This window comes from Lynx canadensis, chromosome C1, assembly GCF_007474595.2.
Source record: "Lynx canadensis isolate LIC74 chromosome C1, mLynCan4.pri.v2, whole genome shotgun sequence".
Taxonomy (NCBI): domain Eukaryota; kingdom Metazoa; phylum Chordata; class Mammalia; order Carnivora; family Felidae; genus Lynx; species Lynx canadensis.
The window spans coordinates 110,571,491-110,595,433 of NC_044310.1; the positions used below are offsets into that span (position 1 = coordinate 110,571,491).

Sequence of the window (23,943 nt, forward strand, 5' to 3'; positions counted from 1 at the left end):
CCCCTCCCCCTCCCCTTTTTATTTTATTCTTTTGGGTATAATTGTAAATAGTAGTTGTTTTCTTAATTTCTCTTTCTGCTACTTCATTATGAGAGTATAGAAATTCAATAGATTTCTGTATATTAATTTTGTGTTCTACAACCTTACTGAATTCGTTTATCAGTTCTAATAGTTTTCTGGTGGAGTCTTTAGAGTTTTCTGTATATAGTATCTTATCATCAACAAATAGAGACAATTTTACTTCCTCTTTGCTAATTTGGATGCCTTGTATTTGTTTTTTATGTCTGCTGCAGCTAGCCTACATTTTACATTTTTTAAAAATCTAAAACTGTTACTGTTTTAGCATTTAACATTTTATTCTAACGTAACTAAAATTTATATTATTTAAAAGATCTTTTAAAATGGATTTTTGTCTTAAAAATGGAGGACTTGCTTTCTCAGTTCACAGTTGCACTGTCTACATCTAAAGAAGCTGGAAAAGATGAAACTGATATATCAGAGTTTTCTGACTCATGAAAGAGAGGGATCAACTCCATAGAACTGGGTAAATTCTACAAGAGCTAAAGATACAAAGCTGACCTCGATGTGTATCACATTGAACTTTATCTGCACCCTGTGCTTCTGGAAGGCGGTGACAATTGAGAAATTCTCCCCAACTTCACCTTCTGGTAAAAGACTCCCCCCTGTCTTCACATATTCTGGGACAGGGCTCACCTCCACCACTCTTCCCTCATGACCCTTTGCCTAGCTCTATAAAACCCCAGACTCCTTCCTTTTTGAGATATTGTTCTTTAATGAACATTCTCCCTAGAGCAATATTCCGAGTAAAACCATTTCGTTAATTGTTGGTACATTTTATTTTTGACAGTTTTGATGCATGATTTGTATAGGAGCAAGCTTGTGGTGGGATCCCTGTTTACCCCACCCACATGATGAGCCTCTCTGTTCTTGGCTGGTGATTTGAGACCAGAGGTGTGTCTGACTTCTGGTCCTGCACTCTGGATTCATGTCCGTCGGTAGCATGGCAAGGATTCTGTTTTGATTCTTTTTGAGTAGTCACTTGATTTCTAGACCTGACTTCTTTTGGCTTCATGGTCTATAACCATTTAGGTTCTAGAGATCTTGTCTTTGTTGGGTAAAAGATGACAGCAAATCTTGTCTGTTACTGTTTTCTGTTTGCCTACGTTGAGCTGAAATCAGTTAAGGATTCAAACCCATTGGGAAGAGAACAGCTCTCGATATGGAGCAGTGAATTCTGTTAACCTGTGTTTACTGTTGACCAGGGCTGAAATTTTAGAATTAGAGCTATAATAAACAATCTGTCTATGTCTATCTGTACATTGATGGTTGTCTCTGTAGTTCAGAAAGGCTTTACTTCTTATTGTGAGTGTGGGGTTTTTCTACTTCTGGATGGTATTGCCAAATTAGATTATAAAATCACCTAAATTAAAGGAGCTCTATTCTGATTAGCTTAGAGATAATTAATCGCCTTATATAAATGGAATATTGTTAAAATTTCCAGAAGTTAAGGAACCCGAAATTTTAATGCTTTCAAAGAGCAAAAAGAAAGAAATATATAGAAATTAATTCAGAAATAGTTTAAGAACAAGTTCACACTAGGCCAATGAGACTATTTTTTTTAATTAATTAATTTATTTTGAGAGAGAGCAGGGGAGGGTCAGAGAGATAGGGTGAGAAAGAATTCCCTTCCCCACCCCCCATTTGGGGCTTGATCTCACAAATGAACTGTGAGATCATGACCTGAGTTGAAATCAAAAGTCGGATACTTAACTGACTGAGCCACCCAGGAGCCCCAGATGAGACTAGTTTAATATTTTTAAACTTAGTTTAATATTTTTGGTTTAATAAAAGCAGCTATGTAGTCTCTGAGCATTAGGTATAATATAAGCTTATTTTTTTTTAGTTTTTTAAAGATTTTATTTATTTATGAGAGAGAGAGAGAGAGAGAGAGAGACAGCATGAGTGGGGGAGGGGAAGAGAGAGGGAGACCCAGAACCCGAAGGAGGCTCCAGGCTCTGAGCTGTCAGCACAAAGCCCAACACGGGGCTTGAACTCACAAACCGGGAGATCATGACCTGAGCCGAAGTCGGATGCCTAACTGACTGAGCCACCCAGACACCCCATAAGCTTATATTTTTATTCTATTTAGGTATATTTTTCTTGAGTTTATGCATATCTTGGGATCAAATAAGCTCGCATTATTTATACTACCTGTTTAAGATTATGAAACATATGTGTTTGGATTTAACCAAGTCAGATTATTATTCTGACAAACTTTATTTCAATGGTAATTATGTTTCCTGGGTATGTCCACTTGAAGATAATTGCTAAGATGTTTGTGTAATTTAAACCCTTGGAGTTATACTACACTGAGTTAATTAATGGCTGTTCACTAGATAGATACCTGGGTCATCTCCAAGTAAGTCATCACATTGCCTTTGGTTTTATAATGATAAATGAAAAACATTAAAATTCTCTAATCAAACAAGGTATGCAAGGATGTAAAAAATTTTTTTTAATTTATTTTTATTTTGTGTGTATGTGTGTGTGAGAGAGAGAGACAGACAGAGACAGAGACAGAGAGACAGAGAGAATAAGTGGGGGAGGGGCAGAGAGAGCGTCCGGGGGAGAGAATCCTTTCATGCTGTCAGTGCAGAGCCCTGATTGTGACCTGAACTGAAATAGGAGTTGGACACTTAACTGACCAAGCCACTCAGGTGCCCCAGTATGCAAGGGTTTTTATGTTGTTCTTTTTTTGTTAAACAGTGAGAGCAAAATAAGTTATCGGAATATAGAGATAGGAGCTGAACGAGCATGCTACTAATGGAGAAAGGGGGCATTTTCACAGATTTTTTTTCATTTTCACAGTATTTTTCCCCATCCCATCTCCATTTGATATTGATCCAAACATGCCACTGACCATTTCGTTAAAAAAAATTGCAGGATGCTTGTGCACACTTTATGTACAGCAAATGAGTAGGGAGAGGGAATGTGAACAAATAGAGAAAACTGTACTGTGGTGGTCAGGACGTGGTGGGACCAAATTGTGCCTTTCTCATTGAGAATGTCTTCTTGGTCTGGAGGAACAGAGTTCTGGAGTAAGCTAGCAAGTTCCCTTTGTAGTAGACACCTTGGTCTGCTGCTAGAACACTTCACCTGTGTCTTCATCCTCCCATCTCCAGCTGTGCGGGGGGTGTGAATTTCACTGATTGGCTGCCCATCAAATCGGAATCTGATCTGCCTCACTGACAAACCCGGTCATTCACAGTAGGCTTTCGTCAGTTTACTAAGTGGTGTGTATGCCTCTTAATCTTACGCTGCACCACAGAACCATCCTGCCCCGCCACCTTCAAAATAATATGATCTTGTTCTCAGTCTTGATTCCTTGGGCTTTGCATTGGCCATGGTGAGTGCTGGCATCTCCTCAGCTGCTGATTCTCAAAAGAGGTACCAGGTCTGCACCGAAGGAGCACCCCAAAAAGCTTTTAAAAGTACAATGTGAGGGTTTTTAAAAAATTTTTTAAATTTTTATATATTTTTGAGAGTGAGAGAGACAGAGTGTGAGCAGGGGAGGCAAGAGAGAGAGAGGGAGACACAGAATCTGAAGCAGGCTCCAGGCTCTGAGCTGTCAGCACAGAGCCCGATGCGGGGCTTGAGCTCACGAGCTGTTAGATCATGACCTGAGCCGAAGTTGGACACTTAACCGACTGAGCCCCCAGGCTCCTGAGGTTTCTTATGAAAACTTGCAGCACAGCAAACTCAGGAAGGCCTGTGGTAAATGACCATTCTTGCTGCCCCTGTGAAAGTAACCATGTCAGATCTAATGAGACCAGCCTTATTTTGTAATCAAGACTAATGTCAGTTTGAGATTATTTTTTAATCAGAAGTGAGGAGATGAAGGAAAACATTATTTCAGTAGAAAACTATGTGCACAGTTCATAGTGCATTCTTCCAGGTATTCAGATTCTAGCCTTGTTCATTGTCTCTGAGCTACTTTGCACCTTCTGTAAATTGCAGGTAACTGATGGAGATAAAACTCTCTCTTGGCTGGTAGAGATTTAGTTGACCTCCTAGACAGTGTGGAAGAATCGGTTCTGATACCTACCTGCACTTTGGACAGGATCCTGCTACCTTTCCCAAATTGTCAATCCTTACTAAATTTTCACTTCCTCCAGTTTCCATTCACATCTGGCCACAACTCTCCCAATGAATATTTCTAGTTTTTCTCACTCCCACCCGGCTTGGCATCACCAAGATTAAAGCTTGATCGCCCAGATCCCTTTTGGGTCTCTAGGTCGTCTGGCCATTTCCCCAGGATCTGGAGAAGCCCTGCAAGCTGAAGCCTGGTGACTTGTTATAAACCTGGAAGGACTGCTCACAGCAGCAGACCCTTCATGACCTGGATTTCCCTGGACAAGGGTAGTGTGGGAGCTTTCAGAAACTCAGGAAGCAGTGCTGCTGCGTAACAAAGATTTTCCTCCACCAACTTCTTGGAATTTACTGGACTAGATTGTTTCAGGGTTCAACTCCTGGTACTTTATTTACAAAAAGCTTTCGTATTAACATTTCCCTTTCCCAGTTAGGCATCCTTCTTTTAAGATGTCTGATCTCCAGGATCCTGACATCTGATCTTTGCTACCACCTTCCAGTAGACGGTTCAGCTGGTTTTACAGGAACCACACCAACAAGAATCCACGAGATACAAGTTTTCTTTTTCATATTTCTTTATTGAAGTGTAATTGGCAAACAGTATTATATGTTAGTTTCAAGTTTGATTTGGTTAGTGTCAGGTTAGAGTTGATTCAGCAATTCTACCCATTGCTCAGTGCTTCCCACAATAAGTGTAGTCACCACCTGTCACCATACAATGCTTTTACAGTATTATTGACTATTTCCATGTCTTACTTATTTTATAGCCTCTTCATCTATTTCACCCATTCTCTTCCACCTCCCTTCTTGGCAACCACCAGTTTGTTCTCTGTATTTAAGAGTGTGTTGAGGGGCGCCTGGGTGGCGCAGTCGGTTAAACGTCCGACTTCAGCCAGGTCACGATCTCGCGGTCCATGAGTTCGAGCCCCGCGTCGGGCTCTGAGCTGATGGCTCAGAGCCTGGAGCCTGTTTCCGATTCTGTGTCTCCCTCTCTCTCTGCCCCTCCCCTCCCCCGTTCATGCTCTGTCTCTCTCTGTCCCCAAAATAAATAAACGTTGAAAAAAAAAAAAAGAGTGTGTTGAGATAGAATTTCTTAGACCCTGCTTCACTCACTCCGGAGGCTCATGATTGCCTCTGAGTTGTTCAGCAACAACAGACATTTGAAGGGATTAATCATACTGAGTTTTATTTGACCTCTGTGCTGCTGGAAGGCAGAAAAACTCCCAACCCTTTTTTTTTTTATTAAAAAAATTTTTTTTAATGTTTATGTATTTTTGAGACCGAGACAGAGCATGAATGTGGGAGGGGCAGAGAGAGAGGGAGACACAGAATCCGAAGCAGGCTCCAGGCTCTGAGCTGTCAGCACAGAGCCCCATGCGGGGCTCGAACTTGTCAACTGCGAGATCATGACCTGAGCCGAAGTCAGATGCTCAACCGACTGAGTCACCCAGGCGCCCCTCAACCCTTTTGAGTTCTGAGAAATGGCTAATTGCCAAGGACCATCCTGTGCTTGCACCTTGGACCCACCTCTACCCTTTCTCATGACTCCCTTGTTCACCTGCCTCTGTGAAGTCCAGGCCCCCTTTGCTTAGAGGCGCTCCTTATTAATGAACCTTCTCCCTAGTGCAGTAGGCTGAATAAAATTATCTCCTTAATTGTACCATGCGTTTTGTGTTTCACAATGTTAAAAATATAGCTTATTTAAAACAAGGGTTTTTTTTTTTAATGTTTATTCATTTATTTTTTGAAAGAGAGAGAGAGTGTGAGCAGGGGACAGAGAGAGAGGTATAGAATCCAAAGCAGGCTCCAGGCCCCAAACTGTCAGCACAGAGCCTGATGTGGGGCTTGAACCCATGAACCATGAGATCATGACCTGAGCCGAAGTCAGATGCTTAACCGACTGAGCCACCCAGGTGCCCTTACTTTATTGTTATGCATATTTTCAGTATTTTCAAGTAATACTGTTCCAGTTCAGTTGCATTATCACTTTAACACCACTTATTGAGGATTTGAAGAAAAAGGAATTGGATGATTTAAGTAATTTAATAATTTAATTTGAAAGACAAAATTTGTTTCTCACAGTTTTAAAATTAGATGTGAAAAAAACCAGTGGGCCATCTTACAGGGTAAGGTATGAGCAACCTTGATTAGTGAAGTATATAATGGCTAGGAGACCCATAAAACTCATGCCGTCAACACCACTAGGTGGAAAGTCGGTGAAAGAAATCACAGAGGTGAACTTGTTTTTGGAATATTGGAGTAAAGATGGTGGACTCACCATGGTGGACTCACTCCCCAACAAAACAACATTTAACTGGAGAAAATTATTAAAAACAATAAAGTCCTGGAAATTATCCTAAGTGTATACAGCAAGTAGAGAAACAGTCATTCAAGAAAATCTACTAAATCTCAATAAGAAATCTGTGGCAACAGCCCTGCCAGCTCCATCTTACAGAAATGCTACTCCAGGTACTCTACTTGGGGTAGTCAAGAAGAGGAGGGCTTTCCCCTCCCAGATCCTATATGTAGAGTAGAAGCTCTCCTGTAGCTGAGCAAGCCACGGATGCTGGGACCTCTATCCCTGCCACCACCCCAGCTGGCTTATAGGGGAGGCTCCACACCAGGAGGGGCAAGCCTAAAAGAACAGGAATACCATCACCCCAGAGATCACTTTTAGAGAAGGGTTACTCTGGGATAAGTGGGTTGCTATCCCTAAGTCTAGATCCTGTGCAGGGTGCAGAGATTCTGTCCAGGGGAAGAGTCTGGCCACAAGGATTAAGAACTCCCAGCTCTGTCTGAGGGGGACTGACTTTATTTGGAACAGAGAGTGGGAAATTCTAAGGGTATTGTTGAAAACAGTGGAGATTTTGGTCAAGAGGAATTAGGAAGGTGCTTATAGCTACATGATACTAGTGGCAACAAGCACTAGTATCTCATCAGACATTTAACAGAACCAGGGAAAGCAATAACCAAGAAGAATGCTCCTTGGATCACAGTCAACCCTGGGTGTCAGTAAGTTTGTATATAAAACATTCACCCACTGAGAAGAAATCACATCAGGACATGGAGCAGATTTGGAAACACTCCCCAGGCTGCACAAAGACAAATTAACACAGGAAAGAAACCTTGCTGATACAAGGGCCTTAAGTGCAATTTCTGACCAAACACTGGTTGAACAATAAGCTACTCTGATACAGGGACAATGCCTGGGAAGCCAGGCTTTCATATAATATCACACACATCCCTTGGAGTCTGAAAGACTGTGCGTGGCCATGGCTGGGCAATTTCAGGAGTGATCAGAGGGGGAAAATCCAAGCTACCGGTCTCTGGCTGCACATGGGTAAAAACGAATTAGCCAACCAAACAGCCAACAAATAAATTCCTCAGACTGTGGTAGCAGCATTTAAGACTCACACACTTTCAATGGTAAAGGGTAAAAAAAATTTTGACCAGTAAGTGACTTGTGCTACCCCAAGGATGACTGCTAGAAAGCCAGGTTAAGAGAGAAAAACAAGACAAAATCTTAATAGGAACATCAGAAGCTGCACACTACCAGGGAAATAGGCCTTACAGAGTTTGTTCAGCAAGTCACTATACAAATAAATAGCCAAGCAAACAAAAACATCAACCCCTGGGAGATGGAGGTAATTAGTACCCAGAGTTGCTATAGCATAATATCTAAAATGTCAGTTTTCAACAGAAACAATTTTGAGACATGCAATGAAAGAGGAAATTATGACCCCACACAGGAAAAAAGTGACCAATACAAACTGCTTTTGAAGGGGCCCGGATGTTGGACTTAGTAGACACATACTTGAAAACAGCCATTGTAGGATTGTAGAGGCACCTCAGTGGCTCAAGAGTCTGCCTCTTTTTTTTTTAATTTTTTTTAAACGTTTATTTATTTTTGAGACAGAGAGAGACAGAGCATGAACGGGGGAGGGTCAGAGAGAGAGGGAGACACAGATTCCAAAACAGGCTCCAGGCTCCGAGCTGTCAGCACAGAGCCCAACGCGGGGCTCGAACTCACGGACCGCAAGATCATGACCTGAGCCGAAGTCAGCCGCTTAACCGACTGAGCCACCCAGGCGCCCAAGTGTCTGGCTCTTGATTTTAGCTCAGGTAATGATCTCATGGTCGTGAGACTGAGCCCCTGCATCACCTGCTTAAGATTCTCTCTCTCCCTCTGTCCCTCCCCCACTCATGCACTCGCAGGCTCTCTCACAAAAAATAACAACAAAAGCCAGCCATTGTAAATATTCTTGAAGCACTAATGAAAACCATACTTAAAGAATTGAAGAATTGATGACAGTATCTCATCAGATAGAGAATAGCAACAAAGAGATAGAAATTATAAAGAAGAAGAACCAAATAAAAATTCTGGAGATGAAAAGTACAATAACTAAAATAAAAAAATTACTGGGAGTTTAAATAGTAGATTTGAGTTGGCAGAAGAAAGAAACAGTGAGTCTGAAGATATAGTAATAAAGATAATTCAACATGTAAAATGGGGAGAAAAAAAGAAGAACGATCAGAGCTTCAGAGAAATGTGAGACACTATTAAATGCATTAACATATGCATAATGGACAGAAGAGAAAAGGGGCAAAGGAATTATTAGAAGGAGTCATAGCTGAAAAGTCCCCAAATTTGATGAAAAGCATTAATTTATATGTTCAAGAAGAATGAGCTTCAAGTAGGATAAACACAAAGAGATCCATGCCTAGACATAACATAGTCACAAGGTTGAAAAACAAAGATAAAGTCTTTTTAAAAAAATTTTTTTTCAACGTTTATTTATTTTTGGGACAGAGAGAGACAGAGCATGAACGGGGGAGGGGCAGAGAGAGAGGGAGACACAGAATCGGAAACAGGCTCCAGGCTCTGAGCCATCAGCCCAGAGCCCGACGCGGGGCTCGAACTCACGGACCGCAAGATTGTGACCTGGCTGAAGTCGGACGCTTAACCGACTGCGCCACCCAGGCGCCCCAAAGATAAAGTCTTAAAAGCAGCAAGAGGAAAACAATTCATCACATGTAAGGAAAGTGCACTAAGAGCGACAGCTGATGTCTCATCAGAAACAGTGGAGGCCAAAAGACATATCTATTTTAATTTTTTTTTTTTTTTTCAACGTTTATTTATTTTTGGGACAGAGAGAGACAGAGCATGAACGGGGGAGGGGCAGAGAGAGAGGGAGACACAGAATCGGAAACAGGCTCCAGGCTCTGAGCCATCAGCCCAGAGCCCGACGCGGGGCTCGAACTCACGGACCGCGAGATCGTGACCTGGCTGAAGTCGGACGCTTAACCGACTGCGCCACCCAGGCGCCCCCAAAAGACATATCTAAAGTGCTTAAAGTAGAAACCTGTCAACCAGTAATTCTATATCCAGCAAAACTATTTTCAAGAAATAAAGACAAAATAAAGGCAAACTGAAAGAACTTATTGCTGGCAGGCCTGACTTATAAGAAACACAAAAAGTTCTTCAGACTGAAAGCAAATGACACCAGATAGTAACTAAAATCCACATGAAAAACAGTGTCAGTAAAGGTAGGTAATTACAAAAGGCAGTATAATTGTATATTTCATTTCTCTTCTTCTCTAAACTGATTTAAAATGTAATGACCTAAGACATAGGTATATGCTCATACTGCTAGGCTTTTTACATACAGAAACATAATATGAGTCAACATTTTGTAATAGCACAAAGGAGGTAGATGGGAACACAGCTGTTTTGGAGTAAGGTGATGACACCAAATGGTAACTCAAGTCTACAAGAAGAAATAGAATCAGAAATGCTAAATAAGAAGGTTAATACAATAAACTGTATAAATATATAATTGCTTCACTTTCACTTTTAGAAAGACATAAGATTATGTAAAATAATTAAAACAATGTATTTTGGGGTTTACAATATAGATGGATGTAGTAGATATAATAATAACACAGAAAAAGGAAGGAGACATCTCTAGACCACTGCATCCAACAACCTCAGATTATACATTCTCCAGAATAGATCATATGCTAGACCATTAAAACAAAACTCAATAAATCAAAGATGGTTGATATTCTACAAAGTAAGTTCTCTGACCACAATTGAATGAAGTTTGAAATCAGTAACAGAAGGAAATTTGGGAAATTTATAAATATGTGGAAATTAAGTAACACATTCCTAAAGAACAAATGAGTCAAAGAATAAATAAATAAATAAAACCATTTTAATTGAAAATGAATACAAACATACAGAAACTTAAGGGATGCAGGAAAAGCAGTGCTGAAAGGGCCATATATACCTATAAAAGTCTACATTAAAAAAGAAGAAAGATCTTAAATCAATATTTAAACTTTTTACCTTAAGACATTAGAAACAGATGAGCAAACTAAATCCAAAGCAAGCAGAAGGAAAGGAAACAATACAGATTAGAGTAGAAATCAATGAAATAGAGAAGAGGAAAAAAAAATAGAAAAAAACAATGAAACCGAAGGTTCGGTCTTTGAAAAGATCAACAAAACTGACAAACCTTTAGCTTACCTGACCAAGAAAACAACACTCAAACGACTAAAATCAGAAACGGAAGAAAGGATATTACTTTCAATCTTACAGAAGTAAAAAAGATTGTAAAAGAAAACTGAACAATTCTACACCAGCCAGCTAGATAATCTGGACAAAATGGACACATTCATAGAAACACATAAAGTATAAAAACTGACTCAAGAAGAAACTGAAAATCTGAATAGACCTATAACAAAGAGATTGAATTAGTAATTTAAAAACTACCCACAATAATCAGCAAAACTAAAAGGCAACCTACGGATTGGGAGAAGATCTTTGTAAATGACATATCAGGTAAAGGGTTAGTATCCAAAATCTATAAAGAACTTATCAAAGTCAAAACCCAAAAAAATAATCCAGTGAAGAAATGGGCAAAAGATACGAATGGACACTTTTCAAAAGAAGACATCCAGATGGCTAACAGACACATGAAAAAATGCTCAACATCACTCATCATCAGGGAAATACAAATCAAAACCACAATGAGTTATCACCTCACACCTGTCAGAATGGCTCACATTAACGACTCAGGCGATGACAGATGTTGGTGAGGATGTGGAGAAAGGAGGACTCTTTTGCACTTCTGGTGGGAATGCAAACTGGTGCAGCCCCTCTGGAAAACAGTATGGAGGTTCCTCAAAAAATTAGAACTACCCTATGACACAGCAATTGCACTACTAGGTATTTATCTTAAGGATACAGGAGTGCTGTTTTGAAGGGGCACATCCACCCCAATGTTTATAGCAGCGCTATAGACAATAGCCAAAGTATGAAAAGAGCCCAAATGTCCATTGATGGATGAATGGATAAGGAAGATGTGGTATATATATACAATGGAGTATTACTCAGCAATCAAAAAGAGTGAAATCTTGCCATTTGCAACTACGTGGATGGAACTAGAGGGTATTAGGCTAAGTGAAATTAGTCAGAGAAAGACAAGTATCATGTGACTTCCCTCATGTGGAATTTAAGATACAAAACATGAACATAAGGGAAAGGGAAGCAAAAATAATATAAAAACAGGGAGGGGGACAAAACATAAGTGACTTTTAAATACAGAAAAGAAACTGAAGGTTGCTGGAGGGACTGTGGGAGGGGGGATGGGCTAAATGGACATGGGGCATTGAGGAAGGCACTTGTTGGGAATAACACTGGGTGTTATACATAGGGGATGAAACACTGGATTCTACTTCTGAAATCATTATTGCATTATATGCTAAGTTGGATATAAAGTAAAAAATAAAAATCAATAATAAAAAAGAAAAAACTACCCACAAAGGAAAACCCAGGACCAGAGGCTTCACTAGGGAATTCTACCAAATGTTTAAAAAATTAACACCAATCCTTCACAGACTTTTCCAAAAATAGAAGAGGAGGGAACACTCCCCAACTCATACTGTGAGGTCAAGGCCTTGATTCCAAAACTAAAGAAAGACATCACAAAAAAGAAAACTACAGACCAACATTTCTTATGAATATACACAAAAATCCTCAACTAAATATTAGCAAACCAAATCCAGCAACATATACAAAGATTATACACCATGACCAAGTGGGGCTTATTGCAGGATTGCAAGGTTGGAATAACATATGAACATCAATGTAATACACTACATTAAGAGAATGAAGGACAAAGGTGATAAGATCTTTTAATCTTTCTGATATAGTAAAAGCATTTGACAAATAAAACATGCAAACAACAAAGAAGGGAGGAGAAATTCCTCAACATGATAAAGGGATTTATGAAAAACCCACAGCTAATATATTTAATGGTGAAAGACTGTACTTTCAGCCTAAGATTAGGAACAAGACTTCTATTTAGCAGTGTACTGGATATTCTAGCCAGGGAAAATAGGGAGAAAAATGAATAAAAATCAATAATGGAAGGGAAGAAGTAAAACTATCTCTTTTTGCAGGTGACATCTGGTGGATAGAAAAGCTTAAGAAATCCCTTATGAAACTACTGGAAACAATGAACAAGTTCAGCAGGGTTGTAGGGTGCCAGAGGAATCTATGAACTTTAATTATATTTCTATACACTGTGAAAAATCTGAAAAGGGAATTGAGAAAACAACTCCACATACAATCACATCAAACATAATAAAATACGAATAAACTAAAGGAGTGTGAGACTTACATGCTTAAAACTACAAACATTTCTTGATGAAAGTAAAATCGAAATAAATGGAAAGACAGCCCACATTAATGAATCAGAAAACTCTTTTATAATCACACTTACCCCCTGCCCCAATCGTTCCCAATCCCTGGCAACCACTCATCTGTTTTCATTCTCTATAATTTTGTTATTTCAAGGATGTTTTATGAATGGAATCATCCAGTATATAATCTTTTAAGATGGGCTTTTCCCACTGGGCATAATGACCTTGAGATATGTCCAAGTTGTGTGTGTATCAACATATCATTCCTGTTTATCTTGCCTCCTTGTGTAACTCTCGAATATTTTTAGAATTCCACTTTGATCTATCTATGGTATTTTGGGGGTGTACCTCTTTACATAGTTGTTTCTTTTTTTGTTTGTTTTTAGTGGTTACTCTAAAAAGTCATATTATTTGTAGCTTAGGCAGTTACTGGTGTTGACATTTTACTCTTCTGAGAAAGTATTACAGGTCCCTGAGGTTTTCTTCACTTTCTTCAGTCTCCCAACTGTGTTCAGTTTGGGTGGTTTCTATTCTGTGCTGGGGTTTCCCCATATGGCTGGTGGAAATAGGCATTATTCTTTGCGTTATGTGAGTGCCAAGCGCTATCCCCTGACCTGGAGCACACGCATGTCTCAGTCTAAGGCTTGAGGGGGATCCTCTGGAGATCTTTGGAGCTCTCTCTCTCTCCTTTCCAGTGCCAGTCCTGCAAAGTCTAGCTGTCTTGGTCCCCTGGGATTTCAGCTCTGTCTCTTTGACTAAGGGAGTCCATTCGTGTCCACCTGGCTTCCTCATCCACGGATGAAGGCCTGGAAATACTCTTGAAGCACTGAGCTGGGACAGTCACAGGTTCACTCATTTGTTTCCTGTCTCTTGATCATTGTCCTTTGTTGCCTGATGTTCAGTGTCTTGAACACCTACGTTTTCTATATTTTGTCTGTTTCATATATTTTGTCTGGTTCCTGCTGCTTTCTTGTGGCTGGGTACAGGTGTCTCAGTAATTACTTCTTGTTGGAAAATAGTTTTCCTAAAGGTACATTATGTTAGTACATAATAGTTTTCTCACTTGATTTTAAAATGAATTAACAGCTGGTTAAGAAAATGTTTCATTTTCACTTCCAAGATGGTAAATATTGATAGATGCAGCCCACATAAATCAACTCTCTTCTGTGTCCTCAGTACTTTTTAGGAGTGTAAAAAAAAGACCAAGAAGTTTGAGAATTGCTTACCTAGAGGAGTTTATTTAATCCCCACAAATTTCTTTATGAAGGAGGTACTATTATTATCTGCTCTATTTTACAGATAAGTAGACTGAGGCCCAGAGTAGGGAAGCACCTGCCTTGGTGACAGTAAGCGTGAGACTGGATGGTCCGTGCTCTTCAAACCAGCATGCTGCACTGCCCTGAACAGTGTGGGTTTTTCAACTCTTGTCATGTCTGAACTTCACAGAATAAAGGCCCAGCCCCTGGTCTCCCACGTGTGTCCACCTGCTTTTCACCGGGCATAATCCTTGGGCTCTGAGCCTGTTCATATTGCCAACTTGGGGTGTCCCCAGGAAAAAAAAAACATGTGGTGAGTCTCTGCTGTGCCCTCAGGCTTGGACTTCACACTAATGGACCGGAGCCTAATGGACAGATGTGCCAGTGGAATTGTGGCTTGTCTGGGTGGCGCTTGCTCGTCAGAGGCCCAGGGCCTCCCTTTGCACATGTGCATTTGATGAACAACATCCACTCTGGTCAGAGTCGCTGTGCCTCGGGGCCGCCACATCTGCCTCTCCTGCGGCGAGCCTTGGACTCTTGTGCAGCTACCAGAGTCTGCAATGTGTAACATGAGTTTGAGCACCAGGTGCCTTTGCAAAAAGATTCTGTTTTTAAAAGAATTCTTTCCATCGAGGTTTCTTCACATTATGAATTCCCTAGGTGTAAATAAACTTTTTTGTTTGTACAAATTCAGTTCAGGACTGCATGTGGTGAGTAAAATGGCATCTGAGATGTTTTGATCAATAAGAGTGATAATGCATTCACATTCAGGCAGCTCACAAGCGTATGAAACTTACCAAGAATGCTTAAAACGACGTTTATCTAACAAATATTTACTGAGCAACTTCTCTGAGTAGAGCCCTGTTCTAGGTCTGGCGGAAAGAGCAGCGAACAAGGCAAGAGTCTGTCTTGGAGAGTTTACATTCTCCATAGCATATTTATAACACGGTGTATAGCATATTTATAACACAGACGCAGGTTATTTTAAACAACATGGCAATACAGCATAACATCACTGGTTCCAACAAATAGTTGAGTGCCTGCTGTCTATCTAGCCAGGCCTCTGTTGGGTGCCGTGTTACACAAAGTAAATAGTTTCATGCTCGGGTATAAAATTTGACTGAAAAACAAAACCCGGTTATCCTCGTGAAAGCTGGATCTACGAACTGTGCACATAGTGCCTGTGAATGCCAGCCTCTGCCCCCCACATAGCACGAGTCCGAGGAGACCCTGGGACAGTGTGTACAGCACAGTGTGAAGGATGCCCCGGAGCTGTACAACTGGGCAGCTCTGATAAGTGCTGCACAGCGTGGACGTTTGCCATGAAGAAATGATGTGAAATTTCAAGCACAAAAGGATCACAATTGTGCGCACAGTGACTGCGTGCAGATAAGACTGGAATCAGAGTATTGTTGGCACCCATCTTTGGGGGTGAAGCTCAAGGAAGTTTGCTTCTACTTCTGGGCATTTCCCAATACAATGAAAATTTAAAAAAAAAAAAAACTTGTAAAAGAAATGCTTATTTATTTTTGAGAGAGAGAGACAGCGTGAGTGGAGGAGAGGCAGAGAGAGAGGGAGACAGAATCCGAAGCTCCAGGCTCCAGGCTCCGAGCTGTCAGCACAAAGCCCGATGAGGGGCTCGAACTCACAGACCGTGAGATCATGACCTGAGCCGAAGTCTGACGCTCAACCGACTGGGCCACCTCAGCGCCCCTACAATGAAATTTTTATAGCAAAATATTAGAAAATAATTAAAATCATACAAATAATCCTGAGATTTCCCTCCTTTCAGGGAAAATAATAACTGGCAAGAAGGTGTCTCAGTAACTGTCCTTGGGTTATTCAAAGTAGTTGCGGGTTTTCTTTTCTCTGTGCCCTTGTAGGGCTTGGTTTTGGCGTGTGTAAGTGCTGTAAACATCAGGCCTCCCTGGGGACTCATGAACTCAGGAGTTTAGTAAATGCTCATTTTAGCGGCTGCCAAATGGATGCCACCCTGGCAGCTGCCTCTTTTCTGGTCTCTGAATGTGGAGGGCAGCTGTGGCTCCTTTGTTCTGCTGGCCCGGCTCCTGGGCCTGCGGGGGGAATAGGCTTTCAGTGGCCCGCCCTGCAACCACCTCCGGAGGGAGGCCGGCCTTTCCTTCCTGGCTTCCTCCACCCTCTCCTGACCCCAAGGTGCCTCGGGCCCACCCTCTAGCTCAAGCGGAGCCTCTTGCCTGGGGAGAGGTGACGCTGGAATATCTGGGTACCCGTGGCGGCTGGACACTCCTAGCAGCTGCTGCCCAGTCCTTCTCCAAGTGGCTGTGCCAAGCGGTCTGGGCAGCTGCTTTTTCCGCCAGAGAAGGTGCTGGCAGCGCTCAGGGAAGGAAGCAGCAGAAGGAGGTGGAGTGGAGACTCAGCCCCCTGAGGTAGAGACACTGCATGGCGCCTGAGGGGTACTCTTTGCTTTTGAGATGTGTATGGGGCTTGGTCCCTGCCATTCCCTTTATGTCCTTTAAGTGATCATGACAATGTTGCTAATGTTGGGGTGAAGGAACAGCCCCAGGGTGGTCTGCCTCCTGGTTTAGCCTCACACACCCTTATGTGGCATGCAGATGGTGAAAGCCTGCTCACCTTGGCTGGATGCTAGGCCTTCCGTGGATGAGACCAAGTGTGGACAGGTTGGGGTTGGGGATCATGGTGGTGCGGGCACAGCTGATTTTTATTCTGGACAGAGGTTGGAGATGGTTGGTGGGTTGGCTGTCCTAATGGGAAAGAGGAGGCAAAGAGAACCCCATGTGTAGAAGAGAGGTGTCCTTAGGAGCAGAGAGAGGCTGGTGCCCCTGCAGGTGAAAATCTCTGTGATCACAGTGTACAAGTGATTTCTTGTTGGACCACGCAGTGATGCTTTGTGGTGCAAACATGTGGCATTCCTGAATGCTGTTTGGGGTTGTGCGAGGCCACTCTTGTTCCAAGTCTGTGAGTTTCATCAAGCCTGCCCCAGAGCTAAGGTAAGAGAGAAGTGGCATTTTCTTTTCAGAGTCCAAGGCCAGCCTGTCTTTGCAGAGGAGTTGTGAAGCTCCGTGGTCCTGTTATACCCCTGGGTAATCCAGACCCTCAAGAAGGGTTCTGTGTTCTCCATAGGCTAAGACAACCTCTGAGTCTCTTTTGTTCTGCAAGCTCTAAAAGAATTGGTGGCTTATGATTCTGCCATAATGCTAATCAGACTTCTTTCACTGAGCTCTGCTTGGGCCAGGAAGAAGGAAGGTCATGTTGGGCTGGTCAGATGATGTGTATAATAGCAGATCACTGTCTGAAGGCATGCTCCCATTTTAAAATAGAAATATTTCATTGTTAAAGCAGCAAATGATCTGCTTTCTGTGGGCGTATAGAGGCGGGTATGCACCCACTACTCATTTTTGGCCAGGCTCCAGCTAGAGCCTCCAGCTTCTCCTCTGTGCCATCCAGGTGCTTCCCTGTCCTTCCCTGGGGATTGTCACAGGCCACTTCTGGAATACACTTTGGTTCCAGTTATACACTCCTGCTTGACGACAGCCCAGTTTAGCTATCCCCAGTGCCCTGAGGCAGAGATGCCTAAACCAGATTCGGGGGAGAGGCCCTTTGCGCAGAATGGTTAGGGTGCCCCATTTCACATGGGCCATCATTAAATAGGCATGACACAGGTCCTTTGTGCTGGGAAGGCACCCTGGCTCCTTTTGGGACCTGGGCCATGGTGAGAGACCCTGAGACTTCCTCGGGGCTGCAAGGCCCCACCATCACATGGGGGTGGGACTTTGAATCTAGATACAAGTTGAGGCATTTGGGGATCCCCAGTTTCTCTGTCCTCATGCTACTAATTAGGCTGGTCTGGTCAGAGGAAGCCCAGCCCCTCCCTTGGCTCCATGAACCCTGAGCCCTACCTTAGCATCCTTGGGCACTGGGCTGGCTCAGGTGTAGCTGTCAGCTAGAGAGGGGCATGAGGGGGAAGCCCCCTGAGTCCCAGAGGGTGTTGTGTCTGTCCTTACTTAGAAACCCCCACTGTTTAAAAAAATTTTTTTTCTAACATTTATTTATTTTTAAGAAGAAGACAGAGCTTGGGGGGGAGGGGCAGAGAGAGAGAGGAAGACACAGAATCCAAAGCAGGCGCCAGGCTCTGAGCTGTCAGCACAGAGCCTGATGCAGGGCTCGAACTCACAGACCACGAGATCATGACCTGAGCCGAAGTCGGCCGCTTAGCCGACTGAGCTGACTGAGCCACCCAGGCACCCAAGAATCCCCCACTGTTCTAAGGGTGGAATCCAAACACTAATGTGGCCCTTGTGCTCTGGCCCCCTGGCCCCTCTCCCTTATTTCCCATGCCCTCTGCGTCTCTCTTCTCCAGAGACACCACCTTCTTTCTGACCTTGAGCTCCCGAGCCCATTCCCACCTCAGGGCCACTGCCCTGGCTGCCCCCCCCCCCCCCCGCTGGCTCTTTTCCTCATTCAGGTTTTAGCTCCAATGCCACTCCTCAGAAGCCTTCCTTATGCCTCCAACCTAAAGCAGCTCCTCATGTTGTTCTGTTCTTTGCAGCACTGCCCCTGCCTGAAGTCACGTTTATGTTTTATTTACTGTTTGCCCCCCACCGCATGTCCTCTTGTTCACTGCTCTACCCCCAGTGCCTGAATAGCATCATTACTCTGGGATGAATGGATGTGAGTGAGTGACCACTGCCAGGCAACTGCAGCTCTTTCCTGCAAATCTGCATGAGGCTGGCACATGGCTCCTTGGAGCCTTTGTATCTTCAGCAGAGCTGACTGATGCCCACAGCTGCCACCAAGCTCCTTCCTGTTGAGCTTGCCCTTGGCCCCAGGATGAGGCATGCTACATGGTAGGGCGAGCAGCAGAGGGCTCTGGTTTGGCTACAGGCACATCTTCCTGTGCTCAGCAACCAGGCTAAGGAGGCTTTCAGGCTTTCAGGTAGGCGTGGGATCCCCTTGGGGCAGGGAGCAGGTCCCTGTGGTGTTCTCCCTTCTACTTTTCATCCTTTTTGGTTCCTGTAGGACCCCAACATTCAATGAACTATCGAGTCGGGCAGTCCATTTCTGGAGCACAGCCCCTGGCACACCTGTTCCTCTGCATCAGCAATTGTGGAAAGCATTTCTCCTTAAACAGGCAGATGAACCAAGAAGTCATCCATACTTGATGCTTAATCAACCATCAAGTTACAGTAAAACACTATTTATTAGCTAGGATACCACTGCAAAAGAACTAACAAGTGCAAACTGCTCTGGTTTCAAGATACCAGCTGCTTAGGAACAGACGCCTTTATCGAGCTCATTTCTGCAGGTGTAACTCTGTGTGTCACTATCAACTCTCCCTTCTGAATTCCACTGTTTATTTGTGCGTTGCTACTTTGCACTGTCATTTCTAGATAGTCTTTATCTGTTGCCAAGCTAGAAGTGATAGGATGTTTGATGTTCGGTAGGGTTAATAGATCAGGCGGCTCGGCCCTGGCCTCACGGTGTGATATTTGGGTTGCTTCCAGTTATATGCTACACTCCACAGCCCAGCTGGAAATATGTGCCTGTAGGTAGAGTGAGTGAGGGTTTTTTTTGTTTATGTAATATTTTTCTCAGAATAGATTCCGCAAATGATTCTGTGTCACAGGGCCACTTTAAAGGGCTCTTCCCTATCTTGTCAGTAGTGCTTCATCATAGAAAGGAGTGCTCGGTTCCCCTCCCCAACTCGGGCATTGGGTTTCTCCATTGTAAGGTACCTTTTGCTAGGTTAGGGGTTACTCACATGCTTGGGTTGAAATGGTTATTTCCCAGGGAGGGCACTGGTCTGGCATCTCAGTATGTAGACTCAGGCTCACGGGTTGAAGGGACGCCCCCCTCCACCTTGGGCTCCCCCGGGGTGGGACGACGTGCACTGGGGGGGTCCCCAGGGCCCCCGGGAGGGAGTTGGTGCCCAGAAAGGTCTGTGTGAAGCACGGAAGCGTGAAGGTGACCCCTCTCTTGGACCTGGGGCCGCAGCAGGAGCTCGGGGCTTGGAGGCAGCGGGGAGGTGGTCCGAGCACCGTCCCTCGGTGTCCCCCAATCCCGGTCGGCCCGCCAGCGTTCGAGTTCTGGGGCGGCCGGGGACAGCGGAGCGGGAGCGCGGGGGGGGGGGGGCGTCCCGGCGGGGTTGGGGGGCTCCTTCGCGGTTATTATAACTTCACTCCCTTTAAAAGGAAAACTATGCCGGGAATCCGGGGAGGTGGCGAGCGAAGCCCGGGGGGGGGGGGGGGGGGGGGGAGGGAGGACGTGACCCGCGCCCGCCGCAGGCCAGGCTCGGGTGTCCCCAGAGCAGGGGCCGCGCCGAGTGGCAGGGCCCACCCCTCCGCCCCCACTCCCCCCGCTTCCCACCACCCCCTCGCGGGCGGGGCGGACCCCACCCCTGCCCCCCCCCCCCCACCTCGCGGGCTGGGCTGCGCGCCGGGCGGAGCCGCTCTTGGCCTTTTTTGGGCGTCTCCCCGCTCGGCTCCCGGGAGGGACCTGCGGGCGGGTGCTCGGCCGGCTCCGGAGGCGGCGGAGGGGGTCCCGAGGCGACCACGGGCTCAACGCGCGCGGCCACAATGACGGGAAGGTAACAGCCCTCCCCTCCCCCACGCCCTTGGGCGGAGGGCGCCACGCGCCAGGAGGACGCCTGCCTGGGCGGGACTGCGGGACGGGACCCCCGCCCCAACCCCTGCCCCCCCTCCCCCACCCGCCCCGGGGAGCCGGCAGATCCACCTGCCGCGCCTCCGGCCAGGCCCCTAGACCTCGGTTGGCTGCCGGGGTAGCGGTGCCCGTCGGGACCGGGGTGTCCGGCCCGGGTAGCGGCGCGCGTCAGGACCGGGGTGTTTGGCCGCAGCAGGTGAAGCTCCCTCCGGCCCCCCTCCCGCCTACCTTGCAAGATGGGCACAGGTTTCCCCTCTCTAGTGGAGAACCAGGGCTCAGAGGGGCCGGGGCACCAACCCGAGGTCACAACCAAAGGGCAGGGCGTTAAAACCCAGACTGTGGCCTCTATCAGCTTCCCGGACCCCCAGCTGTGTGATCCTGTGGAGGAGATCTTACCTCTGGGGCCCTTGTCTCCTCCTCTGTAAGCCCAAACGGTGAAAACGGTGACAATGTTAAAAATGATAACGGGTCTGTGTGGGGGTCTGGCTAAACTCTGCCCAAGCATAGGCTGCTCAGGGGTGGGGTGGGGACAAGGCACTCCCCTAGGCCTCGCCCAGGCTGGGCTCCCAGGCCCTGGTGCCATTTCACAGATGAGGTAACTGAGGCCCTAGAGGCTGAGTGACTTAGGAGGCCAGTCACATGTCCACTAGTGTCTGGCCAGTGTTGGCCTCTGCAGTCCTTTCTGGAACATGGCTGGGTATAAGTGCATGACTCAGACTGGGTGGGAGGGGATGGTCTCCGAGGCCCAGCAGCCCCTTTCCAGCCAAGCCCTGGCAGGACGATGTTCTTTGACTTGCGGTTTGTGGGCCGAGAAAACCCTGTGGTTTTGCTAGGAAAAAGACTTGGGGAGAAGCCGTACCCAGGAATGGGGAACAGCTACGGAGGGTGGGGTGATGGTCCCAAATCTGTGTGATGTGCAGAGTGGTCACCCAGCGGGTGGGGATACGCTGGCCCACAGTATTAGGGCAGCTAGGACACCCAAAATGGCAGATGTCTTGTTTCAGATGCACTTTGCTGCCCACTCCATCATGGCCTGAGTCTGTGGACACAGCCAGCCTTCCAGGGCTCACCCCTCCTCATGTGCTCTGGAGCCCCTGCTTTCCCTGCCCGCTTCCTGGTCCCCCACCTGTAAGCTTATGAGGACAAGATGGGACAGAGTGAAACAGGGACAGCATCAGGAGCACAGACCAGCGTTGAGTGGGATGTGTGCGAGGTGGCCCGGGCACAGCAAACACCCTAATAAGGCAGGGCCACACCCCTCCAGCTTTGGCAGCAGCTTTTATCCCGACACCCTGCAGGATCTGAGGCAGATCAGAGACAGAGGCACCTCTGTTCTCTTGGCAGGGCTCCTGTCGCCCCTGAGTCCCTTGAGCCTTCCAGGGAAGGGCTGCCCCCCAGCCCAGGGAAAGCAGGCAGCTTTGGGAGCAGGGCCAGCCCGCCCTGGCTTGCTGCAGGGGTCCGGCAGGTGCCCCGAGCCTGAGAAATGCTGGTCATCAAATGAAACAGGGCCCAGAGTGAACTTTGGAAAACACTGGGTGGAGTTTTTCCTTGTAAAAGTAACATTGCTCATCTCAGGGAGTTAGAAAAACCCCCAGAAACGTTAAAGATAATGGGAACAGAAAAAGAGAAAGAAAACACCCACAGTTCCACTCCTCAGAGATGCCCCTAGGAATATTTTGGTGGCTTGCTTCTTTTCTTGTGGGCTCTTTTCCTGCTCATTTGTTTTTTGCAGCTGTGAGCCGTCTGGGAGCAGAGTTTGCCTGCCACACGCAGTGCCCAGGCTGGGATTGGCTTGCGCCACCCCCCCCCCCCCGCCCCATGCCGCTCACAGGCATGGGGCCAGGCCAGCTGAGGATGGGACATCCAACCCAGCCATTGGGGTGGGCGATGTTTTTCCCATCCCAGAAGCTGTGGAGTTTTGCTTTCACTCTGTTGTGTGCCACCTTGACCTATGCATGCCCACTGCCCCCATGAGACCCCAGGGCAATGCCCACGCTGCATCCTGGTTCTCTGCACATCCACCTGTGCTACCTAGAACCAGGCTGACCTGGAAACAACCTTCTCCTCATACACCTCACGCACCCTGCCAACTGTATAAAGTGCCAGCTTGCCCCAGGACCAGAGTGAGCAAGGCCAGGGGGAGGGCAGGGGAGAGCCAGTGAAGTGGCCCAGAGTGTTGTACACGGCCGTGCACTTTGGAAACACACCTGCGGGTGCTGTGGAGAGAAAGGGCTGCTGAGGAAGAGATTGGGAAGGAGGTCCGCCACAAGGGAGGCTTCTTGTTATTGGCAGCCTTGGGGGTGGAGAAGAGGAGGGGACTCAGGGGTCTGGGAGGTAGAGTGGGAGGACCTGACTGAGAGGGTGGAATCCAGGAAGATGCCCAGTGGTGGAGCAGGCGTGGGCCCCAAGCTAGTTTGGGCCATGAAGGATTGGAAGAGCTGTGACAAGTCCCTGAGGAAGTGCTGGGAGGAGGTTGGAGAGGAGGGTCTGAAGCCCCAGACTGAGCTGAGCTGGGGCAGAAGGGTAAGGAGGGCCTGGGTGTGGTTGGGGGTGGGCAAGCTGTGGGATGGAAACTCAGCCCTGGTGGGGGCCCAAAGACTCTGGACCTTAAAAACACCCGAATCTTTGTCCCAGCCGGAGGGACCTTTGACATCAGCACTGGTCTACAGTGAGGATATGAAGGCCCAGGCAGGTCACACCCCTGCTAAGGGTCCCAGCCTGTCACTGGCCCTCCTCCAAGTGCAGCCTGGGACTGGGCGCTCACAGCTGGTGAGGTCAGTGGCTTGGCCTGCTGTAGGGTGGAGTCCCATCCACCACACAACCCTAGTCTGCTGAGGCCACCAGGTGCCAGCTCCCGAGCTGGGCCTCTGTACAGTGCAGAGCAGGGCTGCTGGATCTGGGTCCCCACATCCACCAGCACCCTTGCCCTCCATGGTGCCCAGTCCCCACTTTCTTCAGGAGCATGCCCAGTGGCCCCCTTGGCGGAAGAGCCTGCCAGCGTGTAGCTAAGATGGCAGCCAGGGCCTGAGCACAGCACGTGGAGCTGTGGGAAGCAGATGATGAGTGCCACGCAGCTGGACCCTGAGACCCAGACCAGGCCAGGCTAGGTAGCACCCAAGACTCCTCAACTCCTCCCTTTCCCTGGACTTCT

The 23,943-nt window shown here is 46.2% G+C and overlaps 1 protein-coding gene across 2 annotated transcripts in view; it reads left to right on the forward strand.

The window, feature by feature from the left end:
• Positions 1-16,518: 16,518 nt before the first annotated feature.
• The window catches only part of LIMS2 (LIM zinc finger domain containing 2), a 42,640-nt gene continuing 35,215 nt past the window's right edge, over positions 16,519-23,943 (forward strand). The window contains exon 1 of one of the 2 annotated variants that reach the window (XM_030324760.1): positions 16,519-16,540. Coding sequence is in view for 1 of the 2 variants with exons in the window: in XM_030324757.1 (XP_030180617.1) it covers positions 20,708-20,718 (11 nt within the window). In the remaining variant the exon portion in view is untranslated. Of the gene's footprint in view, positions 16,541-20,639; positions 20,719-23,943 lie in introns of those variants that run through there. The other variant, XM_030324757.1, reaches the window with a different exon arrangement.